General features: G+C 37.7%; 1 protein-coding gene across 5 annotated transcripts in view; it reads left to right on the forward strand.

The window, feature by feature from the left end:
* The first annotated feature begins 1,950 nt into the window (after positions 1-1,950).
* Positions 1,951-26,957, forward strand: part of dpy19l3 (dpy-19 like C-mannosyltransferase 3) — a 41,123-nt gene continuing 16,116 nt past the window's right edge. Inside the window, exons 1-14 of one of the 5 annotated variants that reach the window (XM_008309901.2) lie at positions 1,951-2,128; positions 2,912-3,048; positions 3,153-3,280; positions 10,760-10,850; positions 13,321-13,442; positions 14,450-14,595; positions 15,210-15,333; positions 15,487-15,621; positions 17,437-17,568; positions 18,068-18,169; positions 19,203-19,276; positions 21,875-22,033; positions 23,179-23,322; positions 26,327-26,438. In XM_008309901.2, coding sequence (XP_008308123.1) covers positions 2,925-3,048; positions 3,153-3,280; positions 10,760-10,850; positions 13,321-13,442; positions 14,450-14,595; positions 15,210-15,333; positions 15,487-15,621; positions 17,437-17,568; positions 18,068-18,169; positions 19,203-19,276; positions 21,875-22,033; positions 23,179-23,322; positions 26,327-26,438 — 1,593 coding nt within the window. In that variant the 5' untranslated portion in view covers positions 1,951-2,128; positions 2,912-2,924. Of the gene's footprint in view, positions 2,129-2,911; positions 3,049-3,146; positions 3,281-5,721; positions 5,784-7,827; positions 9,292-10,759; positions 10,851-13,320; positions 13,443-14,449; positions 14,596-15,209; positions 15,334-15,486; positions 15,622-17,436; positions 17,569-18,067; positions 18,170-19,202; positions 19,277-21,874; positions 22,034-23,178; positions 23,323-26,326; positions 26,439-26,957 lie in introns of those variants that run through there. The other 4 variants (XM_025055665.1, XM_025055664.1, XM_017032691.2 and 1 more) reach the window with 4 other exon arrangements.

A 26,957-nucleotide genomic window follows, 5' to 3' on the forward strand; every position in this document is an offset into this window, starting at 1 on the left:
TGAATAGTAGTGTTCTTGTGGAAGGCTCTGAAAAATGCGACTGAAATCTTTTTTTTTTTTTTTTAATCTAATAAGATTTAGCACAATAATCACATTCAGTGTGAAAAAAACTGTTGTTTTTTTTTCCATTTGGTTAAACCCCCAAGATCATTTTCTGTGATCCATTTAAAATTGAAGTAGGTACAGTATCTAAGTCAGAGAAGATGACTAAGAATTCACCGGATCTGTGACAAAATGGGCTAACGGATGGACATTTTCCTAAGTCAGAGAAGATAACTAAGAATTCACCGGATCTGTGGCAAAATGGGCTAACGGATGGACATTTTCCTGTAGAAAAATAGTGTGAAAAGCATTTGACTTAGAGGTTCCTGAAGATAGCCACCGCTGGTGTTTGTTTTTCGCAACAAGCCACTGCTATAGCCTGATACCTCAGATGTTAGAAGTTAACTGGCATTGTAATCTAATGCTGATGTATGTTTTATATTATCAACCTCATTTAGTTTTTAGCAGCTGGCAATAGTGGTGTTTATCACTAGCAGCTAATGCAGTCAGATGCTGTCATGTCAGCGTCGAGTTTAGCTAGCTGATACCTTGAGAAATAAGTCAAACGTCAAGAGGTCCAAGTCTGTATTTTTTTGCTAATCAATGTGGTTTTTGTGCTAAACCTGAATTTAAAAAAAACGGTGGGCACATCTACCCTTTTTAAAGTTTAATACAAATACTGTATAGGACACTGAGCTTTTAGCCAATAATGCTCTTAGACTGGTGTTTAAAATGTTGGTTATATATATATATAGCAGCTGAAAATGCAGCTATATTGACTGTTTTCTAAAATGATTAAAAAATATATTTTTAATAATTGTATTATTGCAAAAATGTGTAGTTTTAGGGTGATCAGCGTGTTTTTATTAAGGGAACTGCTGGTTTTAACCTAAAAAAAAAAAAAAAAAAAAACACCAATATATTCAGCATGCCTTTTTCTCATCTTGCTGATTTTTACCTAAGACATCAGCACCGACTGTGCTTCAGGTATATTTATTTTCTAAACGCTGTCAACAGTATCATTGTTACGATTTTTGCCAGTGTTTTTGTTATTAAAGATTTAATCAAAGAAATCACCAGGTCTTTGTTATCACAACCTTCACACAAACTGCTAACACCAAGGCCTAAAATGTTGTCCAAGAACTTGACTATATCAGAATAGGTTATTCTAAAAAGCAAATTAAATCCAAAACATTGTACTACACTACTACCTTATTTTTATTTTGCCAGAGAATTTTTTTTAAGTTGATCAAATAGACATAACATAAAAACAACTCAACTTTGAGCTCAAAAGCTCAAATTTGGCTTAGAAAAATAAAAGATTGACAAAACAAAAGAAAGAAGTTAAAAATCTGTAGCATAGTTACTAAATGTGTTTAACAAACTTTAATGACTGACTTTGATTTTAAGTTTGAAGAACCACGTGAGGAGAAGCTGGACCTCACATCCAGACCTTGATATTTGTTTTTAACAAAACGTATTTTATTTAACAAAATAAAAGTTTAGTTGGTGTAAAATGATGAGCATACATGCTAGCGACACATTAACCGGGGTTAAAGATGGCTGTGCTCCAAATGCACCTGAACTCTTGTTGCTCCTGCATTTTCTAAACAAACAAGGTTGTGCTATATCTATCTAAGTATGTTTAGATTACAACCCCAGCTGATTCATGATGCAGCTTCCGGTGTTGTCCAGAGACCAAACAAATTGGAACACATTATTATTCCGTTTTGAGCTCCTTTTATTTGGGTCCCGACAAAGAAATTCTTTTTTTTTTTTTTTTTTTTAACCCATTAACATCAATAGATCCACTCACTCAACAGAAACCTGCAAAATACACCGCCAAATTGCGATAATAGGTACATTTGACTATATTATACATAAAATAGCTCGAGTACTTTTATTTTGAAGGAAGTCAGACTCCGTAAGTTTTTCCGGGGGCAAACACACATGAGCTAAAGACTCCGAGGATAGATTTTAGCGAGGGATGTTTTTTAAAAAAATGACTAAAAAGGGAGATACAATACAGATAGCAGAAGAGCCATAGAGGCGAAACGAAGGCTTCCCTCCACAGCTGTAGACGAAGGTGAGGCCTTTATCGCCTGTCTTTTAGCGAAAAATACTACAATATTACTAAAAACCTGTCCACAACAAAAGAAAGAGCCTTTACCGTAAAATACTTATAAACCAAGAAATTGTGCTAATGACAGCAACGTCCAACAGTGTCGTTTAATCGGTGCCGATGTAATTTTGGTGTTTAGAAACATTACTATTTTAAAATCTTTGTGCCGATGTAATTTTGGTGATTAGAAACATTACTATTTTAAAATCTTTAGTGTGCGAAAGAACTCCAGCTCTCCTAACAGTCGAGATGCTAATGATGGAGCAATGCACCTGCAACAGAATTGCTGCCCCCCTCCCCCCCTTAAAAAAAGAAGCATAAGAAGCATAAATTGTACCATTAGACGTAGCAATTCGGTAGCGAAAATAGTTCCCAGCTTTGCTGTTTGTTTGGTAACAACACTCTTGATGTCTTAAAATGTAAAATGATGCACCTCTAAGCGGAATTCGCAAGTGCTTCTCCAACTTAAAATTCCTTTTCAAGGAGTAACAACCTCTTAATTTAAATGATTTTTACAATCATCTAGTCTGTCATGTACAATGTTAAAATCATTACTGGATTTTTGTTTTTTGGAATAAACTGAATAATTTGAGAAAACTAGAGCCCGCCCAAACTAAAAGCTGAAAGAAACGTGCCATACCACCATTTTGTTAATTTACAGTATATTTCATTATTGACCACTTAAAGATGTTTTGGTTAAGTTCTTTTTAGATCTAATAATTAAGAAAAAACACTGTGTAATTGCAGAATTGAATTCAGTATGGCAGCACTGCGGCAGAGAAAAGGCAAAGGACCATCCAACAAGGACCATCCAACAGGTGCAGAGTTTCAGTCCCAGCAACCCAACTGTTGCAATAAGCATCATCCCGAGAGAGTGCTGCAGGGTTAGTGGTCTTTTTTTACAAACAGTTTTTTAGTATAGTATAGTCAGTAACAGTGAAATACAACGTTAGTGTATGATTATTGACAAATGGGAATGTGCCTGCAGGTGATTGGTCATGGAAAGCCATCATCTGGACATCAGTGGGCTGGTCAGTGTCAGTGGGCCTTGGTTTGCTCTGCTGTATTTACGTGGCAACTTTGCATGAGAATGACCTCTGGTTCTCCAATATCAAGGTAAGACCATTCATTATATATTCCACAAAGTATAGAAAGATGTTTTGGTTGTTTAGGACTATGTATTTTAACTTCAGATACAGCTGTTTCCCCCCCCCCCCGTTCTTTCTGTTTTATTTGTTTTTAAAGTCACCAAAATGTTTAAGGGAAACATTTTAAATTGTAGTTAACTCTCCTCAGACATGTATGGCTTAACCAGTTCCGGGGGTTGGGGGAAAACTTTTGAGGAAGCCAAGCGTCCTCACAGACAAGTGGAGTACCTCATTCCCCACACTATAAAACGCCCTCTCAAAGAGATATTTTTTAAATTGATGCTTATATTCTTAAATAAGTGAGTACGTCTGGCTTCCCTTGGTCCACGCAGGAGAATCCCACTGGTCTTAACAGATGAAAATGATCTAGCATCATTCAATGTCGGTATATTTTAGCCGCTGCTTCAAGGTCATAAATGATAGACTGCTAAAACACATGCTGTGTTTAGCAGTCTGTGAATACACTGTAATGCAGGGATGCCCTCTCTTTTTTTTTTTGTCTTGGGAGCTACTTTTCAAATGACCTAGCTGAAATGTACATAAACCGAACATTATACATGCACATATATATTTACTAGGGATGTCCGATATGAACTATTTGCCTGGTATTGCCATATGTGTTATGCCAATATTGTCCAAAAATATTGGAATTTCCAATTCCAATATCAACTGATGCTAATATTGTCCAAAAACTTTATTTCCAATATCAACTGATGCTGATATAGCGGGGCGGTGGTGGCCTGGTGCTTAAAGAAGTTTAGTGCCCCCAGCTCACTAAGGTGATGGGTTAAAGCACTGTACCTCAATTATTTTTTTTTCCATGCCACCCCTGAAATGTAATATTACTGAGCGCCTGGTAATATTTATTTATTAATCTGTATAAACCACAGCATTAAGTTGCAGCATTCTGCATACAATCCCCTGATTTTCAAAATAGATTTATGAAAAGAGTTGCAATTCTGCCATCTATTGGCTTTCACATTCACATACAGCCGTTCTTCCCCAAAGCTACTTCTAGGGCACACATCATTTGGTGAAACGCAGGCATTGTGTTAGTGGGTTTTTATTATCGGAGAAAAAAACAGTAACGATTCTGCTTCATTTTAGAATGCTGATTGATGTATCTCTTTTGAAAAACATGTAGTCAAAGATTTTTAATCCCCATGAATCACAGACCTCATCTCTACTGATGGAAAAATCTCCAGGTTTCAATGAAAGTTTAGAAAGATTCTAGGTGTATTATCATCATGTCTTTAGAGGAAATGTGGTTTTAGTTAAAATGCCAAAATGACACATCCTCTGGTCTGTCGTGCTTACAAAATATCCAGCTCAAACATCATAGTCATAGTCTTGGAGTGCAGTAGTTTGTTTTTCCACTTATTGCAAATGTTTTTTTCCCCCTGCTAAACGGACCATACAAAGTTCTAGAACACCAGGAAACATGGATCTTTTTATCTGTCTTTCTGGAGGCTCTTCAGTGCCTGTACATCAGATTTGTCTTTTTTTTTTTCTTTTACCGACCCTTTGGAGAATTAAAAGCTAGAGAGCAGACATTTACAGAGTCAAACCTTTTTAATAGTAGCTGTGTAAGAGATGAAAATGTGTAAGTTCTGTGTTTATTTTTTTCAATAAAGGGATTCAATAAGTGTTGCAGGTAAGTAAGATTAATAGTTGAGTATTTTGTATATGATGTTCATGCGTAGACAACATTTTCTAACAGGAATCAAGTCTGGAGCAATGGGTGAAATTAAATTAAAATTCATCAAAGAAAAAAGAAGTTAAACATCACAGCACAAAGCAGCTGTTCCACTGAAGCCTACATCGACATATCTTTGTGTTATTTTGTCACCCCGCTGTTTGACATCCAAATTTAGATTGACCTCATTAACACAAACTAATCACATGAGGCAGAAGAAGACCAACAACTCATGATTTCTATGATTTGTTTTTTCTATGCTTTTTTTGAAGAGTGATCTCACAACAAACCCAGCTAAATTCTATGTAAAAAAAAACCCCACAAGATTCTAAGCAACCTTCCTGAATAATTTACACCAAAACAGTGTAAAGAAAAAAACAAAACCATAAAACAGACAGAACTTTGTAATATAACAACCTGAGAATTTGTCAGCAGTAAAATGCTGCTCGCACCCAGGAGCATCATCTGTCTTATCTGTCTCCTCCAGTCATATCCAGGTCGTTTGCATCAGATCATTCTGTGATTTTGTCACAGGTAGATGAAGTGCACGCAGAGTTAATTGAGGTGACACCGTTTATGGTCGTTCGCTGCTTGGTTGTTGTTTGTTACTGGGTAAAAAGAACGGGCAGAAAAGACAGGTGCTTTCATTTATTATGAATGCAGGTCAAATTACAGGCCTGGTGGTGAACATTTCTTATAAAATGTTCCCACAGAGGATGACTCCTGGCTGACATCATCTCTCCCCTGTGCTCTCACTGTAAAGTGTTTCCATCAGGTAATGCTATCAAGTGCGTGTGTGTTTCTGTCTGTGCCCATGTGTTTCTATCTGTGTGTGCATTTGTCTGTGTCGGTGCGTGTGTGTGTGTTGCCTTATTTCCGCACAGCTGGCTCATGCTGAAAAATACTTAAAATAATGAAGTGCCATGTGTGGATCCACTGCAGCATATTCAGACTACTGATCTGCAACAAATGTTAAAAACTCAACATGAATACAAACCTAATTTCCAAAAACTGATACTGATTTTAGAATTTAAGTTGAAATTGTTTGGCTCAGCAAATGTAAATTTTGCTAAAAACATTTTTGTTTACATTTGAGGCATATGTGGGCTGACGTTTAGCTATTTCATAGGTATGTGTTACTACACTAGTTTTCCTGTAATTTTGGCTATTTGGCTATTCTTTTAGCTATTTCAGAAATAACTATTCATTGGGAGTGTAACGGTATGGAAAACCCATGGTTGTTTTATCATTAGTACCACTGGATTCATGGCTATAACTGTGTACTAAACCTCATTAAAATGGCACTGCAGTTGCAGGATTTAATAATAAATAAATAATAAAATAATAATTGTCAAATGTCTAGCAGAGAAATAAAATCAACTGATAGTCACACAGAAAGTCAGAACAGAATAGCCCACCTATTATTATTACTTGAGGAACTCACAGAACTGCCCCTTATCTGGCACACTACTCTCCTTCTCCTGCGCTGTGAGCTTCGCTGTCTCCAAGCGTGTTCTCCATGTCCATCGCAGCCTGGATCATTTGATTGATCACTGATCTTTATAATGTGGATCAAGTACAGGGACGAGACGAGTACAGGGGATCTGAATATATCTCAGTGAATTGTGTGCTGACAGACTCTATGAGTGTACTTTTCGCCCCCTCTTGAAATTTCAGCATTACACGTTTTGCAAATCACTATCCGTGGGTCTTTCTCAGATTTATTGAAATACGTCCACACCGCAGAAATGTTGGCTTTCAGACAAGCCCACGCTGGCTGCGGTTTTTGCTTGCTTCATCATCAGTTCCTGTTTCGTCCGTGTTGTTTCGGTGATAAAAATCTTTCTGCCGAAAACTGAACATTTCTGGTGGCCGAAAATTCAGTGCATCCCTAATGTAAACCCTTTTCTCTATTGAGCAAAAGAAAATGGAGTAACACTTTAGGAGGAAACAGTTTCTACTGCTTGGAGAGACACATCGCCTCAATTCACCATATGAGGCTCATCTGTGCTAATGGCTAATTAATGTAAAATTGCTGGAAGCAAATGAATGACTCAAGTGAGCAGTGATTAGGTCACATCACAACTGGGTTCCAAAACCGTGGTTCCCCTTGGAACATGGTAACACACAATTCGTTTGGTTCATGCTACGTTTTTGTTTACTTCTTAATCTTGTCAGGGGTGTTTGGTCTTACTAGCAGAAGAAAGATTGAATCTGTTCAAAAATGTGCAATTGATTGATTTAACGACAATCAGAATCATTTGTACTGCTCCAAAAATGTTTATGTTTAACATAGTTACTGTAGTCATGCCTGCTGAAAAAGAGGGAAAAACATGTCTGTGTTCTGGGCCCACGGTAAAATGGGTCCCAGAATTTGTGCCTCAGTAAATTATGGAAAACGAGAGATCTGGGCGTGGGATGCACATCTAAGATTATCTCGTCCCGGCCAAGACTGTCAGTTGGCCTGACTGCAGTGACGAGGCTTCACGATAGTTGCTAGAATAACTGGAGGAGAAGCTTGAGCCTGGCTTGATTATTTTCCTGATAATCTAATGTTCATTGCAATGTCACAGTGTGTGATTACATCACCGCATAAAAGCTGCTGTTTCAATTTAATTAAATGAAGACACAACCAAAGTCTGGACCCAGGAGTTCACACATCTCTCGCATATTTACGACAGGTCTGTGATACCTGCAAATTAAATCTTATTAAATTAAGATATTCGCAGTTTGTGTCAAGCAACATTTAGGGAAGCACATGAGCCAAAGAGGGTGCTTCACCGAGAAAGAGAGATGAAGTGCGAATAGAATAAAATAAAGGGCAAGAATATCCCAGGAAATATGTACATGTTAATTAGGATGGAAAGAAAGAACAGAAAAGAACTGTGGTTTCTAAAGAAAGACAAGGTTTTCACAGAGAACAAGCATTAGTGTTGAAGTCAGATTTCTTGACCTAAAAAAAAAATCGAGCTGCCTTTCTTTATTTTCCTTTTGTTCCTGGAAAATCCCTTGCCAGCCTGTTGTCACCCCTGTTAGCTTCTGCTGCCGACTGCTCAGTCGGACATCTGACTTCATCTGAATGCATCAGGTGTGAAGTCATATCCACATTTGTCTCCGAGCCTGTAGCTCTTAATTTCACAAATGTGCTCACAGCTTGAAGCTGCTTCCAGACCTACAAAATCTCTGACAAATGTTCCCTGCATTTTCCGAATGACATTTCAACATGCTCTCAACACTGCTCTCCAGTTCTCCCTCCCACTCCTATCCTTTGTGTGTGTGTGTGTGTGTGTACTTTTACAGACTAGGGGTCACCAATAGTCAACTGACTTTTTTAAATCCTCTCCCTCTCTGTCTCTGCGGCTGCTGCTGTTATTTACAGCTCTGACTTCACCGTAGCTTCCTTTGCTTCTTTCCCTCAGACGTACGTGGTGATTTTTTGTGGGGGGAACATTACTTTTTCTGTCTAAGAGATGGTCCATGTTTTAGAGCATACCAAATGTGAAAAAGAGGATAAAAGAAGACGAAACGTTAAGGCCACGGCTGGGTCAGTCTGGGACCACATCAGAGAAATGGGAGTTACTTGTTAGTCTGAAAAGAAGAGAAACGGAGAGTAGGCGGCTGCTACTGGCTGTGTTGGTGAGATGAACTCATTTTCTAAGGAAATGGGCAGCCTGTTAGACTGTCTAACTCTGACCTTCGTGTAATCACGAAGGATTAGCTATTTTATCAGAGGTTTTGGTGAAAAGCCAGGTTTTCTTACTGGTAAACACAGAAGAAGACATTTGATAGACAATTTGCTGACAAAACTTAAAAAGGCTAATTTACTCGGATGAGCTGCAGAAGAGCACAAGGAGCAATGCTAACATTGGCCGCCGTAACGGATCTAGATGAATGGATTACGTTTGCTGTCTGTTGACCTGAATTCACCTCATCTAAGGAATTGGAAAGGGTGTGATCATTGGATCCGTTCCAGGATAATGGATCTTCGTAAAAGAACCAAGCAGAAAATTCAAGCTGAGGAGAGGTGCGGTGGTAACAAGTTGATGACGACCACAAGATCTTATGTCCTGCCGAAAGACAAGGGGAAGGGAGATGGTGGAGATGATGTTTCTGCGTTTGCTGAATCAAACGCTTGTTCCTGTTCCGGCATTCGATCCTGGTGTCCCTGGCGACGCTGCATCTCCATGGCAGCAGGGCTGTTACTGGCTGGTCTGCTGGGACTGGCTCAGGCCTGTTGTGTTAATGCCATCCATGAAAACCTGCTCTGGTTTTCTCAGCTCATGGTATGAAACTGTTGTTGGTTTCATTTTTGCACACTTAAATGTTTCTGATACATATTGAACATGACAATCGATTCCCAAAGATACCTTGTAGTATAATTTTTATGTAAAGTTTGTTTTCAGTCACTAGTTTGTTTAATGTTTTCATATCATTCTTTATTTAAATCATATTAGGTCATGAGCATTTATCTAGAATCCATTAGTGGAAAAAGGATCACATCACTGGCATCTTATTCACAGAACTGGTTTGCTCTCCAAAGACCAGTTTTAGATTCATGGAAACAACTGCAGATGGTCTGCAGAGGGACAATAATGCTGCAAAATCCATTTGGACTTCAACCTTTGACTGTGTTCCTGTAACTGATAGGCCAAACAAATCAAGTAGAGCATGCCGCAATCAAAGATGCAGCACAGCTGAAAAAATGATTTATGCCCAGAATATGATGAAAAATAAAAGGCTGAAGCTAGGAATGCTGCACTTTACTCCTTCATTTAACAATCAGCGGGAACAGTGATCGGACTTCAAATACACACACTCTTAACTCTCTCTTGTGCTGACACATCATTTCAGCTGGCGCCTGATAAATGGTTCCTATATTGATTTATGGTGCCTCTTTAAATGGTCTGTTCTCATATAGTGCTTTTCAAGTCTCGACGACGGACAAAGTGCTTTACACTACATGCTTTGCCATTTAACTGGGGGGGGGGGGGGGGGGGGGGGCATATAAACTACTAAGCCTGAGATCAAACTCACAACCCTTTGAGTGTGGGATAGCTGCACTATCGTATGCAGTCCAATGAATCTATCCATCCATCCATTCATTTTCATCCGCTTAGCTGTTACCGGGTCGAGGGGGCAGCAGTCTCCACGACCACTACCCAAATCACACTGCACCGTTCCTGCAGATGGTCCACTGGAAGGTACCAACAGCCCTACTCGGGATTCGATTTTACCCAGGAGATGGTTCCACACCAATGACAGAGACACTGCCTCTGGGCCAAAGTGCCACCCAGATGAATCTTTTCTGCATCATCTGTCTTTGGTTGATTTTGTTGAAGTGAACAATCTAATCATCATCATCATCATCATAGGTTGACGTGCAAACTTATATGCCAGTCCAAAAACCAAGGACTACATGCTCCTTGCTTCTGAGGCAGGCGTGCTAACCGCTACACTATGGAAGCTCAATTGGTAAAACTTAAATTCCTAGATCGTTTCAGACAAAAGAAACAAACCTGGTACAGACTTGTGGTCCTGCTTTGCATCGTCATATAAGTCAAGGTGAATATCTTGACTGATTTCTTGAACTAAGTTTTTTTTTTCAATGCATCCAAAGAAATTGTGGTCTACAAGCAGCAACACCATTGAAGTAGTACCACAGAGTTCTGAATGAGTTAACGCAGAACATATTTTTACACATAGGGAAAAGTTCCTAGCTTCTTCTGACCACATTGCTTTTTCTACTCACAGGAAGTACAGCGGGAGATTTCCTTTCGGACTGAATGTGGCCTTTACTACTCATACTACAAGCAGATGTTACAGGCCCCGTCTATACAGCAAGGTACAGATGCAGCGTTTTCCTTCCTGTCTTCAGAACCAATCATCTCTCTGGATTATTTTTCTTCTTTTATTTGCTCTCTTGTCTGTGAGCCTCCACACTTGATCTTCTGTCTCCATTTCATTCTAATCCTTATTGTCACACAAACCATCCGAACATCTTCCTCTGGATCCTTTCTCTTTTCCTCCTGCTTGGCAACTCCATTTCAAACATTCTTTGTCCAGTATCTCTCCTTTCTTTCCTCAGCACATGTCCAAATCATCTCAACCTTGTTTCCTAACTTTCCCTAACTGTTCAGACTTATTCCACCCTAATGGTCACTCCATGTGGAAATCTTCTTGTCTCATACGGATTTCCTACTGCTCAGGAAACGGATTTAATTGGGATTAATTTATGCATCCATCTGCTCTGTACTACTTATTCCTTTGCTGGGTCGCAGAGGAGCTTGGACAACCGTTCATGTTCACGTTTCTATAAACAAATACTGGGAATCAAAACAGCAAACTGATTAACTTCTGGCCGCAAAGGCCCTAATGGCCCTTATGGCCCTAATTTACTTTTAAATGCAGAGGTGGTGAGCGCAATTCATTAACAAGTCGTCAACTGCAGCTTTACATTTACTTTATCTTATTGCCATAGATCTAACTATAGATCAGGAGCAATTAAAATAAAATTAAATAAAAAAAATAAATAAACAAGTATTAATATGTATAGCCTAAATATGATGATGAATATACTGTAGTTACTGGAGAAATTGAATCATTGTGCCATACAGGTATATTTAGTCAGTACCCCAACATATAATGTGTATAGAGTATATGGTACGTTCTGTTTGCGAGAGTAAAATATGTATTTTTATGTTTTCAGTGTAGCTAGATCGCCTTTGGCTAAAATATAATAATCTTGAAAAGGCAAATTTTGATTAAATTCACAATTTTAATGACATTGATAAAAAAAGTCTGGTGTCTACTTCATCTTTTACCAGGAAAAATTAATGCTTTGCCAAATTCTACCTAGACCTAATAAATTGCAGCAATTTTGCCAGAGACATAGTCTGGACTCTAGGAAAATTACATGATTTCTTTCATGTTTACTTAAAAGAACATCTGGTCTTTTTAGAAAAAAGTAAAAGAGAGAGAGAGGTGATGTCAGTCAGTGAGTGAATAAATTGATTGTTTTTTGCTCCGTCACTTTGTGTCTGCTTTGGTTCAGGATGTTATGGGATTTAATGTTACTTTAATTATTGTTAAGATGTAATGTTTTCACCAAAACCTCTGTTTGTTTTTTTTAATTTTCCAGTCTGGACCACTAGCAATTTACCGGGGTTCAGTTTTTCATATTTTCCTAATGCATGTTAAAGATGAAAAAAAAATGTCAGAGTATGTTAATGTAAGTGTTTTGGCAACCAAAAATGTGATATTTTCTAAAACAGCACCTAACTACACAACACTCTTAAATATGAAAGCTGTAATATAGAATCTAATAATTCTTGGCAAACGCAACAATTGATTACATAACTTCCTTCCGTCCTTTCCTTCCATAAATAATAGCAGTAAATTATTATTATTTTTAAATCGCTGCAACAAATATGTTTTTGACCACTTGATGGCAGCAGAAACATTCTGAACTGTAGACAGTGTGGTTGCTTTATGTGTACGTTTGCCGAATATGTTGTCTGAAGAATATGTTAAAGATTTAGTTAAAAGATTCTAACTACCCCCATGGCCGTATAGAGTTATTGTGAGTCTTGTCAACAGGGGGCGGTAACAGTCATTTATTAATTATTGCACCTTTTTGATTCGGTTTTTGTCGACTGATTTTCTTGGGATTGTCAGCAAAGATGGGGAAAATTGTTCGAGGGAATTACTGCAAGTCCTTTAGGTGTGCTGGATGAATGTGTTGGTGAATGAGCAAATGGCTATGATTAAATGAATTATTCAAAGGCGGTCTCAAGTGGCTCAAACGTGTTGGATTATTAGTGAAGTCTGTATGAGATAAAAGACAGAGAGAATGATTGCTAGTTGACACAAACATTAACAGTAAGACAAAAAAAGAACTATAGGTTGCTCAAAGTTTCTTTGATGCCAGACAGAAATTGCTTTAACTTAAGTCTTAAAGTTCAACTGTACATATATAGATAAAATAAATGTGTATGATAGACAGCTAATTATTGCTGCTGTAACGTTTTACTCCGTTTTATCTGAATTGTGTGTGTGTGACTGTGTTTTTGTGGTTTAGATGGCAAGATTTCAGACACATTGAAGCACTCAGTTTTTTTTTACAGTTAACGAATGAACTCAAGCAGAAAGTCTGTGGGTTTATTGCTGGACAGAACATTTCAAACTGTGTAATTGTGCTCTAATAGTGCTGTACTTCGAGAAGCTTTTATGCACTCCCTCTGTGCTTATCACCGGCTCCTCATAGTTATATAATATGAAACGTGTGTGTGTGTGTGTGTCTGCATGCTCCACAGGCCTCTCAGATTTGATCAATGACAACTTGACAGAGTCCAGGAGAACCATTAATCTCCTGCAGAGAATGAACATCTACCAGGAGGTTTTTCTCAGTCTTTTCTACAGACTGCTGCCAATTCAGGTAACTTACTAATCGGCAGCTGTCAACACCTTCCAGTTTCTGTGAAATTTGTGTTTGAAACCCCTGTTCTACAGTATGTGATATGAACAGACCTGTCCAAAACGGATGTAGTTTTTTTTTTAGCATTTATTTTTATAAGATTTTGGGTTAAATATTTGACGCTTGATCTTGTATCTCATGAAATGAAACAGAATGCAGCACAGCTGATTCCATCACTAAGTTAATATTTGTGGCATTATCTAAATCTGTATGTATGGATTAACCAGGAGGCAGCAATGGAACAACAGCGTTTGTTCACTGTCAATTTTTTATTTTTATTTTAACTGCAATGTTTACAGGATGTCTCTGTGCTATTGCACTTTAGATTTAACTATTCAACAATTTGTCTGGTGTGGAATCAATCAAGTTCAGTCTAATCTGATATTATATAATGTCAAAAAAAAAGGGGGAAACGTGATTTTGCATGACTACTCAGATGGGTTGCTTGACAATGGAAAAATTCAAACACATTGTCTGTATTGTACATAATGAACAAATGTGATATTTCCCTTTTTATCACCACATTAAGCCTACTCTTTAAATAACTCAGTGTAATATCAACAAACTAACTAAATCAACAATGAAGTGTACTTCCAGAATCTCTTGAAAACCAATATATTTTTAGATTTAATATAAAATACAATGCATATTAAAAAAATAATACTAAGAAAAAAGACCAAAATATACTGTATATACTCACATGTTAGTGCAGTCACAACATACAGAGCGATCTATATATGTTTTAAAAAATATTAGCAAACTATATCAAAGAAATTCCAGTCCAGACATTCCAGTCCTGAAGACTTTTATTAAAATTATCTCTATCTGCTGCCCTTGAATTAATCTAAAAAAACAAACATGTCAGTTTTAACCTACTGCTGTGATGCATAATTGTTTGTTTTCTATAAAACGTAGATGCAGGAAATGAGTAGTGAACTTCAGTCTGTTCTGTGTCTGTCTGTGTTCAGACCTATCTGGAACCGATCTATTTCTACATCTATACCGTGTTCTCGCTCCAAGCTGTGTATGTGATTGCTCTGTACCTCACTGCGTGGCTGCTGTCTGGATCCTGGTTAGCTGGAGCACTCGCTGGAGTCTGGTACATTCTCAACAGGTGAGACACACACAGACACATACACATACTGTATATTGACATATATGTGTGCGTGGGTGTGTGTAGGAACATAAATTATTTGAAATAAATATTGAAACTCCACTGAACTAGATCAATAGACAGGTCACTGACCCCTGAAACTTTTAAACAAAAAGATTCACAAAGTTTAATCACATTTTTTTTCTACATAACAATCATGAAAAATTTAAACAGGACCATTGTAAGCACATTAACATTTCACAGAAAAACTAAACTAACAGACAGTAGAACAAACTCAAGTTTCATGCTATTTAATTCTTATCCCAAGGCAGTGAATATCAGTGCACATAACCTATTCACGTTTTTTTCACAAGTGCAGTTGTGGGAGTTTTGTGAGCCCTTTACTGTTGCACTGCATCGAAAACCAGAAGGACACTGGAGTTTTTACTCTCAGTCAGAAAATCCCAGAGTGATTACAAAAATAAATAACAAATTGCAGAGTGATTACAAAAATAAATAACAAATAAGTAATCACCAGAACACTGACAACGTCTACATTGGGTGTGGACTTATATAAAGAACTTCATCCCTCCTATGTCTTATTTTTATGCGTTTCTCATCTCACTTCTCTCCAGGATCGATACCACTCGTGTAGAGTTCACCATCTCCCTTAGAGAGAACTGGTCTTTGCCTTTTTTGGCTCTGCAGGTGGCAGCCATCACCTGTTACCTTAGGCCTCAACTCAGCATTTTACAGCAGGTAAGCTCTCTTAATCAAAACTGTGGTCTCTCCTCCTGTTCTTTTCACGCCTCGAGCCAAGAGTAATGGCAGAAGGGAGGTGAGGGGGAGCTTTGTGATTCTGACCCCCTGTGTGTGTGGGTGTTTTTTTTTTTTTTTTTTTCCCCTCCTCAGAAGGTTATGGTGTGGCTGATGTACGTGACCACTTTCTGCTTCAGTCTGACGTGGCAGTTCAACCAGTTCATCCTGCTCATTCAGGCTCTCATAATCTACACACTAGACTGTCTGGACTTCATAACCACAACACAGGTAAAATGGGGAACAGAACCAAGGGGAGGAAAAATGAAGGGTAAAAGTCAATTCGTATTTATTAATTAATTGCAGCAAATCGAGAAAAAAAAAGTCCAAATGATTTTAAAATAAAATTAAAATTGATCAAATGAAATGTTTTAATTTCATTTGAAATTCCTATGACTGTCTTTTGAAGGTTGCATACATACTGAAAATATTGACAGTTTGCATACATATTATAAATATGGATGGAAACAGTTTCCCAAAGGCAGCAGATTTTATGCTACTTTAATGTTTGATGTCTAAATTACTGTAAATGTAAGTTACATGCTTTGGTCAAAAAAAACAAAAAAAAAACAAACAAAAAAAACAGAGGATTGAGCAAAATTGGATTTTCACACACAGCTACCCTCTATGTCTTTTAAATGGTAATGAGCCACTGTTGGGGATTTGGGGTGTATTTAACCACCGTCATGGTTGAGTAATGAGAGAGTAATGGCTGCCGATAAATCGACAGATTCTGACAGGCAAATGTGTAAATGTTTTTCCTTTGTGCATGTATGCAGTGAGGTACCGTATGCCATTCTGACAGGTTTGGTTAACTGACAGGCAACCATACATTGAACTGCAGTCCAAATAAACAAACATAGTTGAGAGCCAAGAATGAACCTAAATGTTTTGCAGTGGTTAGTAGTTGAGTTTGCCATTTAACATTGCTTTAATGTTTATATACAACCTCACAAAAGCTGCAATTTCTCACTGGGTGTTAGCCACAGTTACAGATGACAACTCGCGTCGAGTGTATCAAATGTTTACATGTTATAATTGGAAATTATTCATTGCTGAGCTAAATGTGCACAAGGCTTAGATTTTGGGTGATACATAAAACAGGTCCAGCAAATAAAGCTAAATGTGCACAGGGCTTAGATGTTGGGTGATACATAAAACAGGTCCAGCAATCAAATTCAAGTAAAGAAAATACTGGAACATTGCACACGTGGGAGTGGGAGCACTGATGGAACTTTCCAGTGTGGGGGCCTGGAAAACTTCAACTACTGCTTTGTCATTTCCAAAAGGGCGCAAAACGGAACAGCTCCGTTTGAGACACACTTCCAAAATTTGGCAGATTTTTAAAAAAAATCACTTAAGTGTCAGGAGTAGGCTGACACTTCAGACACCCGAATATGTGTACTAAAACTCTGACAGAGTCACTTTTGCAGTTGTCGCCTGTAAGACAATAGCAGTGGAGGAAACTTTTTTTTAGAATACATTGTCCTCCAGCAAAAGTAACCATGTTTTCATTATATATTATATGTATGTATATATATATTAATCAATTAACAAATTCATCAACATCAATTTAAATAATGGATTAAAGGCAAAGTCCTTTTATTTAAGTGTTCTGTCAGTACAGACTGGACAGCTCCAAGACATTTATATTAGACTAAAAAAAACTAGGAGAAAAAAAAATTAACAAAAGACATATATATATGTATATATATGTATATATATACATATATATACATATATATATGTCTTTTGTTAATTTTTTTTTCTCCTAGTTTTTTTTAGTCTAATATAAATGTCTTGGAGCTGTCCAGTCTGTACTGACAGAACACTTAAATAAAAGGACTTTGCCTTTAATCCATTATTTAAATTGATGTTGATGAATTTGTTAATTGATTAACAATTGATTAAGTGTTGCCGCATTAATAGCGTTATAAATGAGCTGGTGTAAAAAGCACAGAAAGTAGCGTTTCCACCTGCAGTCTCAGCATTTCACATCTGTGTGTGTTTGTGTGTGTGTGGTGTGTGTGTGTGTGTGTGAGAAAGGTCACTACTCTGTACCTGATTCAGGTCAGCTCTCTCCTGAGTGTGTGGCTCCTCCAGTTCTGTAACTCTATGATCCTGGGATCGCTGGTACTCAGCTTCATCGTGGCTGTGCTCTTCATTAGACACTGTCAGGTCAGAGTCCAACTATTTCTGAACTAACTCTAAACAGCTTTTCCTAATGTTAACAATGACATCAAAACGGTGCTCATTTGAAGTTAAACTGTACTAAAAACATTTCTTCTTCTGTCAAAGTTTAGTGAAATATTATACAAATCAAACCCAAAAGTATCTAACGGACATGGATGGACCCTTGTGGCTAAATCAGTAACGTCTAGTTTGGGGGAGTGCATTGTTTACAGCCAGAGTTTGAGAGAAAAAAACAGTTGGGTTTCTGAAAAAATATTTGTTTAAATGCTGAATGAAACAGAATATATAAATGTTTCCACCAATCAGAGAGCTTTGCATAACAAGCTCCATCTCCAAAGTTATTTAAATAGTCATTTTATTGACCCAGGAACTCATCTGGTATCCTATTATTTGGTTTTTGCATAACAAGATTTTGATACCGGTACTATTTTTCCATACTACAGAAGCAACAGTGACACTCATATGTACATGTTTGTTTCCACAGACCGGTCTAAAGACTGGAAACCTTCTGACTCGTCTGATCAAACTGTTACTCCACAGCATCATGGTTCTTTTGCTCACCTTTACCATCAACTACTTGACCAAGGTAAAACCTCAGTTTTTTTTTTCTCCCTCTTTAGTGCTACTGCTTTTTTCCTCCTCCTTGGTTTTCATTTTCGCACCTACAATATCCACTAAGGCTGGGAATCTCTAGGTTTGATCATGGTTATAAGAACTACAATTATGAAATTATTATTAAAAAATATCATGAAAGGATTATGCAATGCATAAATCCTTACCAGTCATCTTTCTATAGAAGATGGAATGTTTTGTAGCATTAACATTTATCAATGCAAATGGAGCACAATATCCGTCATATTATTAACATATTACACAATTATGAATGATCAGAATTCAAATATATACATAAAAATTGTTTTAATCTATAAGAAAATTGTTACTGACATTATAGGTTGCAAAGTTTTATTTCTAGAGTACTGCTACCACTTGTACTACTACCTCTTCCCTGAATTATTGTTTTCTTTGCTTGCATTTTTTTAAGTAAAACTGTGTCTTGCTGAAGTGATGAGGTTTTTTTTTGTCATGTAAGAGACAGTAATCCATGATTATAATCAACAGAGCTTATTTCACAGTAAACCTGTAACATTCACGTCTGAGTGTAAAACATTCACAACATTTAAAAATAGATTTTAGCTGTAAACTAAACAGTCTTTTTCATCTATGAAATTTGTTTGGTTTGTGTTGTCATGTTACCAGTCAACCTCCTCCCAAGTCCAAAAACCACAAAAGGAAATAATCTGCATCTGTCTCCTTCAGTGAGTTAAAATGTGTAATTTAGCAGCTTTGGTATTTAGTCTCAATGGGGAAAACCGACCACAAAAACAGAAATATTTTTTTCTGTTGACTTTAGTACAAATGAGTGAGACATTTCTAGATCCGATAGATAGTTGACGTGAAAAGTAGGCTAGTTCACAGTGGTCGCTTACAGCGTAAGTGTGAGAAGCCTGTAAAAAGTGGCCTGATTTCCTGATCTGATGTGTACGTATTTATATATCCCAGCTCTCTGATCTTTTTAACTCTTTGTCTGTGTGTGTAATTTCATGTGTGTGTCTTCACAGAAAGCACTTCGGCTTCAGTCGGACGAACACATCTTTAAATTCATCTGGTCCAAGTTTGGCCTGGGGCCAACCAGGTAAAGAAATGCCCGACATCATTTACATAGATATTCTGTAATTACTCACACCACCATAAGAATTGTGAAACCAAACAATGGGCATGCAGCCAATCCTGAGGCTGATAGATATTATTAGTCTGTGAACTAAAACAAGAAACCATGGAAACTTGTTGGTACTTTCTCCCCTGTCCGCACAAGGAATTCACAGACACTGCAAGTATGAACCATGCGAACGACTTAAAAAAAAGAATCCCGTTTCTAACGAGGCTCATTCGGGGATTTCATTGGGTAACTTTTTTGTGTGTGTGTTTAAAGAAGCGTTGCAGAAGATTCATCCCAAACTACCTATATAATACAATTAGTCTAAAATGTACTTAAGGTAGAGCCATGATTAAAAAAAAAAGACTAAATGGATTGAGAACCAAGATTTCCCCAAAAACACCTCAGACAAACTCCAGAGAAAGAAGTGAGACACAATTAGTGAAGAAATGACCGTCATTGAGTGAGATACATGAGTACGGGGTGAGAAAAAGAGAGACAGGGCGGAAGAGTGAGTGAGTAAGTAAGCAAGTGCATTTTCGGGGGCCTCTTGAATAATTAAAGGACCATGTGTGAGCCTGTGTATGTGTGATGGCTGCTTGCTATTTGTGTTGTCTGCAACTGACAAAGGTACACACGCAAAGGCAGAGGGTGTGTGTGTGATGGATACTCCGCTGTTACCCCTGCATCTATAATTCACACACACTAACACTCCAGGCGCCTTCACACTTCCACACACTGCTCTGCTGTTATTACACCTCTGTCTGTGTATGTTGGTGTGTGTATGGTGTTCAGCACAGCAAACGCACACAAACACAGACAGTAGTTACTGTGCCCAGTATTGATTTCTCTTCTCGTTCGTACACCAGATATGTTAAGCCACTGTTAAGGTTTGCACTGTCCGTTACCATGAAACGTCACGTATGTTATTGGAATTCAAGAGTGTAAGAAAATATCAATACACGGAAATATCATGGTATTTCGTTTCTTGGAGTTGGTTCCTTTTTGTGTTGCATTTAATCCTCGGACTGCTACTGCTACTAATTGTACAGGTACTGCATGTATTTGCAAGTATTTTAGACTGCAATCTACTTTTTTCATTTGTTTCTTCAAAAAACCCTGCCGATGCTTTTATTTCTTCTCAAGTGATTACAAAAGTAGAGCCCGCTGTTAAAATTTTAGTAATTTGATGTTAACACTAGAACGGCCAAGAAGGACATTTTGACAGTTTCAAAAGTTATGTAATCAATAACTTTTTAAAATTAAAAATATAACCATGTCTCTACCTAACTTTTCCTAAATGTGTACGATTATGAGTCAGAATATCTTTTTATGTATTAGACAAAAGACAAAGAAGATTTAATAATTTCTACCTAGATAGATAGTTAGTTAGCACTTATTATTAATAAATAAATAAATAATTTAATAATTAATCTATTAATCCCTCAGGAGTTCCCTTTGGGAAATTTAGGAAATGTACCTCTTACCGCCAAAAGCGGTCATAATGACCTCACAGGATTTCGCGCACAGAATGTTGCAATTTTTCTGCCATTGATGTAGCAATTAAGTTGCTATAGCAACATTCATCTCCTTCACTTGTCTCTAGTGATCTTGAGTGTTAGAAGACTGCTGTTTTGGACCTTTATTGAGCATAATGTCACACATGATGCATCACAGAGCCGACAGCAAAGGCGAACTGTCTGCAGCAGCGCCAGCAGCCGCAGCTGACTCCAAAAGGCAGCGTCAAATTAGGAAAATTACAACCAAAAACGATACGTTCGACACCTGCTGCTAATAATAAATAAAAATAATGAAAGTAAATAACTTAAATATATCAGCGTAATTTTAAATGTGTTGTTATTGTTGTTCTCAGTGTTGAAATATTTCCTAATCAAATATGGTTATACTGTATGCGTTTTCGCTGTTCTATCGCTGATTGAATAAATGCAATGAGCCTCGCGCCGCTGTTCCAGTAGTTTTGGAATCCCGGCGGTTCTATTGTTAGGCATGTGACATCATTTTGTGTTTACTATGCTGACATTTTTTCTTACTTTTTCTTAAATTGTTACAAAAAAAAAAACAAAAACAAAATATCGCTGTCCCTATAGTATCGCAAGTATATCGTAATATATTGTCCCGCTACGACTGTATCGTGATACGTATTGTATTGCCCGATTCTTGCCAATGACCGCCCCCTATTAGAATGCTATTAGAATCAAAGAATAATTTTCTTCTTATTAGGCACAGTTTTTACGATGATGCACTTAAAGTGACTTTTTCGTTCACTTATTTTAATTCAATACAGGGAGATGTTTATGATACAGGGTAACTAAAATATCATGGTTTTCCATTCAAGCATTCAGGTGAAAATATGGTCTTGAGATGAATTGATACATTGTTAACTGCAGACTGAGCGACCAGACAGTCATCCTCCCTCTCATATAAAAGGCTACCTTCGGGAGAAAAACTCCAGGACTAGCAAAACTAAATGAAGACTTGTCCAACTTTCTTCACCTGTGAAGATCGATCTATCAAATCGCTCACCCTCCTGACATCTCCATATTTTTCTTCCTGCAGGGATTTCGATGCCAGTCTCTATCTGTGTGAAGAAGCCTTTGGTTTGTTGCCGCTGGACACACTGGAACGTTTGGCTGCTTCTTTCCTTCTCTACCCATACATCCTCACGTTGCTGCTGCTCTGTGGCACGCTGGCAGCAGGAGCTGTGAAAAACCTGAGGTAGCTGGAGATAACTGATCCATCGGTTGTCATGAAACTTTCACCACATGTTGGTGACAACCCATGCAATCCAACAAATGCAAAGAAACCAAGATAAATAATTTCAGAAATTAAAGTTAAGTGAAATAAAATTTGAATAAAACACGGAAAAAAAACATTATTTAATACTACAGTACAAAAAAGCTTTTGTTTGTAAAAACAAAGCATCAAGACGCCTCCTGTATGGAGAAACTAATCGCATGCATTGCTCATGTCTGATTTCGACCCATTCTTCGGCACAAACAATCTTCAAATCTTAAAGGTTCTATGCGCCTCTTCTATGAACTTTTTATATATTCTCTGTTGGATTGCCCCGACAGTGCTCACTGGGACATTCAGAAGTTTTAAAATCACTCTGTAACCAAAGCCGTGAGTATATTTTGCAATGATAAGGTTGCAAAATTCTGGAGAGAGCTCTTTGGTTTTACCTATTATGAGATGTTTCTTGTGTGACTATCAGGGCGGAAGCAATTTATATTAATTTGCACTGACGACTGACAGGATTGCTTTCTAATCACTGATAGATTTCAGCATCTGACATTACTACACATAATTTATGGTCATCTGTGGATTGATTTCTTCGGTTTCCTCTGGTGAAAATTTCAAGAAAATAGCACCATATATATCCCTCTGCATATATATAGGTGTGTTTGTGTACAGTATATACAAAATTATTAAAATAAGTAATATAGCAGATTAATCACAAATCATCCCAAAACATCCACCCACTCCACATACTCGTCATAGTATTGTATATTGATATTGACCATATTTTGGACATCCAACAAAATTGGTTTTGTTGTCACCGTAAGTAATCATCCTGGCTGAGCATTCGTTAGGATTAACTTCCATGGGGTTATTTTGAGTCATTTTGTCAGTTTTCATATTGAACTGTCCTCAGGCCTTTCTCCAAACCTGTTGTTGGAACCACCTGCTGACTCCACCCCTGTGGGAAAAACAGCTAGTGAAATTTGAATATCAATTCCACCCACCACCACAACCACCATCATCATCATCATCTTCACCTGCTGCTACTCCAGTGTCAGCTGTCATGTTTTATGCATCATTGTCATCTTTGTCATCTCACTGTTGCGTCTGTTCCTCAGCAGGAGAAGTTCAGGTTCAGCCGAGGAGAAGAACGAAGTTGTGGAACTGGGAGAACATTCCGTGCTGACAGTTGTTCGTCCAGATGTGGCCTACAACATGATGCACACGCTTTTCTTCGGTCTTGTGGCCTTCAGCACCATGAGGTGAGTCTGACATTATCACACAACAGCAGAAGCTATGTTCATTACCGTATGATAAACGTTATTGCTAATAATGTTGCTGGAAAGTTCGGGAAGTTCTTGAATTGCACTGGGGTGTTTCAAAGTTTGAAAAGGAGTATTGGAATATTGGGCAAATAAATGACATCAGCTTGACTGATTTTTTTTTAAAAATTTTTTATTTAATGGGTAAATTGGCTCCTCTGGGGGCATACTGAGGCGTTCCCAGGCTAGCTCAGCGACATAATCACTCCAGCGGGATTATGTTGGGATACCGAGGGAGGTGTCAGGGGTGCATACGATGCCCAAGCCACCTCAGCTGACTCCTCTCGATGTAGAGGAGCAGCGGCTCTACTCTGATCTCCTCCCAGGTGACAGAGTTCCTCACCCTATCTCTGAGGGAGCGCCCTGCCACCCTGTGGAGAAAGCTCATTTCAGCCACTTGCATCCTGGATCTTGTTCTTTCGGTCTTGACCCAAAGTTCATGACCGAAGATAAATTATCGTGTTTGGGAGACAAGCTTTTCTGAAAATAGTTGGCACAGACTTTTTACTGTCGGCACTGTCTGTCTGTTGCACCTGAACTCAGTAATTGTGCAACAGGAGCTGTTGTTGCATCATGGCAATAGCATTTTATTTTAAACAACACTCAGAGGTTGCTGTTGTGCATGACGATGACTCACTGTTGAGTTCATCGTCGAAAAAGAACAGGGACAGAGAATCACAGACAGAGTTGTCTTTGCTTCAGCTCATATTAAATACAAACCTGGTCTTAAAACCAGGCTAACACTTGCTTTCACTTCTCCTGCATTGTGCTTTATTTATAGAAACGTGTAGGGTTTCACATGTTCACATCGCATTGTCTTCTTGTCTTATAAGCAGCAGATTTACTGCTGCATTTTTCCGCACCCTTATTTTTAACTCTGTGAATGTTATTAATCAGGAATAATCTTTACGTGTTATTTCCCACGAGGAATTTAACACATGATGACTATCATGTATAATTAATCAACTACAAAGCTTTATTACAATGTTATTTCCCACGAGGAATTTAACATTAATCAATTAATCAACTACAAAGCTTTATTACATTTTATACTCAAAAGCACTTAATTATTAGCTGATAAATGAATTCCTGTCGACCAGGCGTGGGCAAACGTTTTGACTCGTGGGCCACAATTGTCCTAAAATTGAACAAGGGGGGCGGGTCAGGAGCAAATAGACGGTCAATCCATGTGAACTGAGATATATGACATGTAAAAGTCATCCATAAAGGCTAAAGTGCTAAAATGCTGTTATCATTTTGTACCCCGTCTATTGGGAAAATGTGGGTATTGCAGGAAAAAGGCAGAAGTATAATGATTATATAAATAAATTATATAATTTGGAAAAGTTTGGCAGACCGCATCCGGCTCTTGGGCCTTAGTTTGCCTATCCCTGCTGAAGAGGAATCAAACATCAAGGTCCACAATTTAAAACAGGGTTTAAATTCCTGGTCAGGGCTCAGAAAAAAAAAACAATGAAATTACTTTTCAATTTTGACATTAATTCAAATTAAAATAAACAACCAAACCCGTGCAAAGAATACAAAAGAAATATGTGAGGAAAGGGGGTTGAAGAAACATTTTCTTTTTAAGTATTGACACAAAAAAAACAAAGTAAAGTAAATAAATAATCTCAAGAATTCATAACTTAACGTACCTGTACAGGGGATAGGTTTTAAAAGCTAAGTAAATAAAAATTCATCTCACCTCAGGCCATCATTGGCATGGAGTTGACAGTCCATGTACACATCCTGACCAATCCAAAACACAGTGATGGAAAGAAGCCTTTTGCAGGTGTTCAGATTGTGAACCACAAAAGGCACAGGTCATGGGCCAAATTTTGACCACAGGCCACCATTTCACCAGCCCACTGCTTGATAGGTTATCAATTTTTTTAAGATACAAAATGTTCTACTACAGCGTTGAGCTTCAGTACACACACGTTGGCTTCCTACAGGGTTTTAGTAACTAATTTGAATTCTCACATAGTGAACAGGAGTTGAAGTTTTTCCAGGTCGTGCAGAAAACTACATATACGTCTGAATTCAGCACTTTTCTCTGAAGTGCTGATTAAGAGCGAAAAGTCCAAAAGTGCAAAAAAGCCATTTGTTTCTGTCAAACGGCGTCTTTGCATTGAAGAGAAAAAAAAAGATAGATTTATTTCCGGTAAGCTGCACTGCTCTGTATTTCCCCTCCCTCTCCTCTTTCTGCTCTGTTCTCTGTTGCTCTGTCTTCGTAGACGTCAACATTTTCTCACCTCCTTTTGTCTTTCTCTTTTTCACCCTCATTCTCTCTGTTTAATCTTTGTTTTGTTTTTTTACAGCGTTAAAACTGTAACTGACACGGTTGTGATCAAAATAAAACCTGCAGCATTACTACTGTGCTCCAGACACTAAATTAGGCCGAAGCACACCGGATCCATTATACTCGGGAACCATAAGTCTTCCTGCTAAACTAAAGACAATTTGCTTATGTCATGGTTGAATTTAATGGTCCTTAAATTGTGTTAGGGGAGGAATATAAAAAGGAAGTATTGGAATTAAAGTCTCAGTAAAGCACTAAGAGAAAATAATGTGTTTTTTACTTTATCACTGCACACCATTATTTGTACCCCTGCAGACACATTTGATGTTTTGGAAAATAAATGATATTTATCAAAAAAACAAAGGAGGGACCTTTTTCCCAACAAAAAAATAAACTTGAAAAAATGTTCTTTCGGTAAAGCTTTGTGAACTTTTTGTTTCATTTTAATGACTCTCTAATCTTATCTTAGTATATAGAAAAATTGGTGGTGGTACTTAACCATTGGTTCTTAGTTTTTTACTCACTTTAGTAAAAAAATTCCTTCCAATAAAATTATACATTCTTTGTAAAAATAAATAAAATGAAAATGTACCTTTATTAAAAAAAATGTGAGATTAATCATATACCCAATGTCTGTTGCAGGATGAAGTATATATGGACCGGTCACATGTGTGCAGTTGCGGCCTATGGTTTGTGTGGAACTGAAGTGTGGACCCTGATTCTCACCGTACTTCGATGCAACAGTAAAACTCTTGTAAGAAAATTTGACAATGACTTCAATCCTCTTTAGTTTTCTCATAAAGCAAGTGTAACATTTACACACATTTACATTACACGTACTCTAGAGCAGGGGTCTCCAACTCCTGGTCCGGGGACCGGTATCGGTCCTTGGGTCATTTGGTACTGGGTCACAGTCGGACACAAAAAAACAGCTGATACTGGCCTGCTGGTCCTTAGGATCACAGTCGGACACAAAAAAATGTACTTCAGTTTTACTAATTTACTTAATTAAAAAAGAATCGAGTCATAGCCCTTTACTTTTTTCATTCGAAAATAATCTGGCAATGTTTCAAAACAACAGGTCATTTAGACTGATACTGAACACAATAAAGTCAAAAAGGTTTATTTTTAAAATTTAATGATCTTTAACGATGGCAAAGATATTACGGGTCCGCAGTAACAGCTGATACTGGCCTGCTGGTCCTTGGTACGAAAAAGGTTGGGGACCGCTGCTGTAGAGCACACAAAATAATCTTTGTTTAAACAGGAAAGG

This window comes from Cynoglossus semilaevis, chromosome 5 (genome assembly GCF_000523025.1).
Source record: "Cynoglossus semilaevis isolate Cse_v1.0 chromosome 5, Cse_v1.0, whole genome shotgun sequence".
Taxonomy (NCBI): Eukaryota; Metazoa; Chordata; class Actinopteri; order Pleuronectiformes; family Cynoglossidae; genus Cynoglossus; species Cynoglossus semilaevis.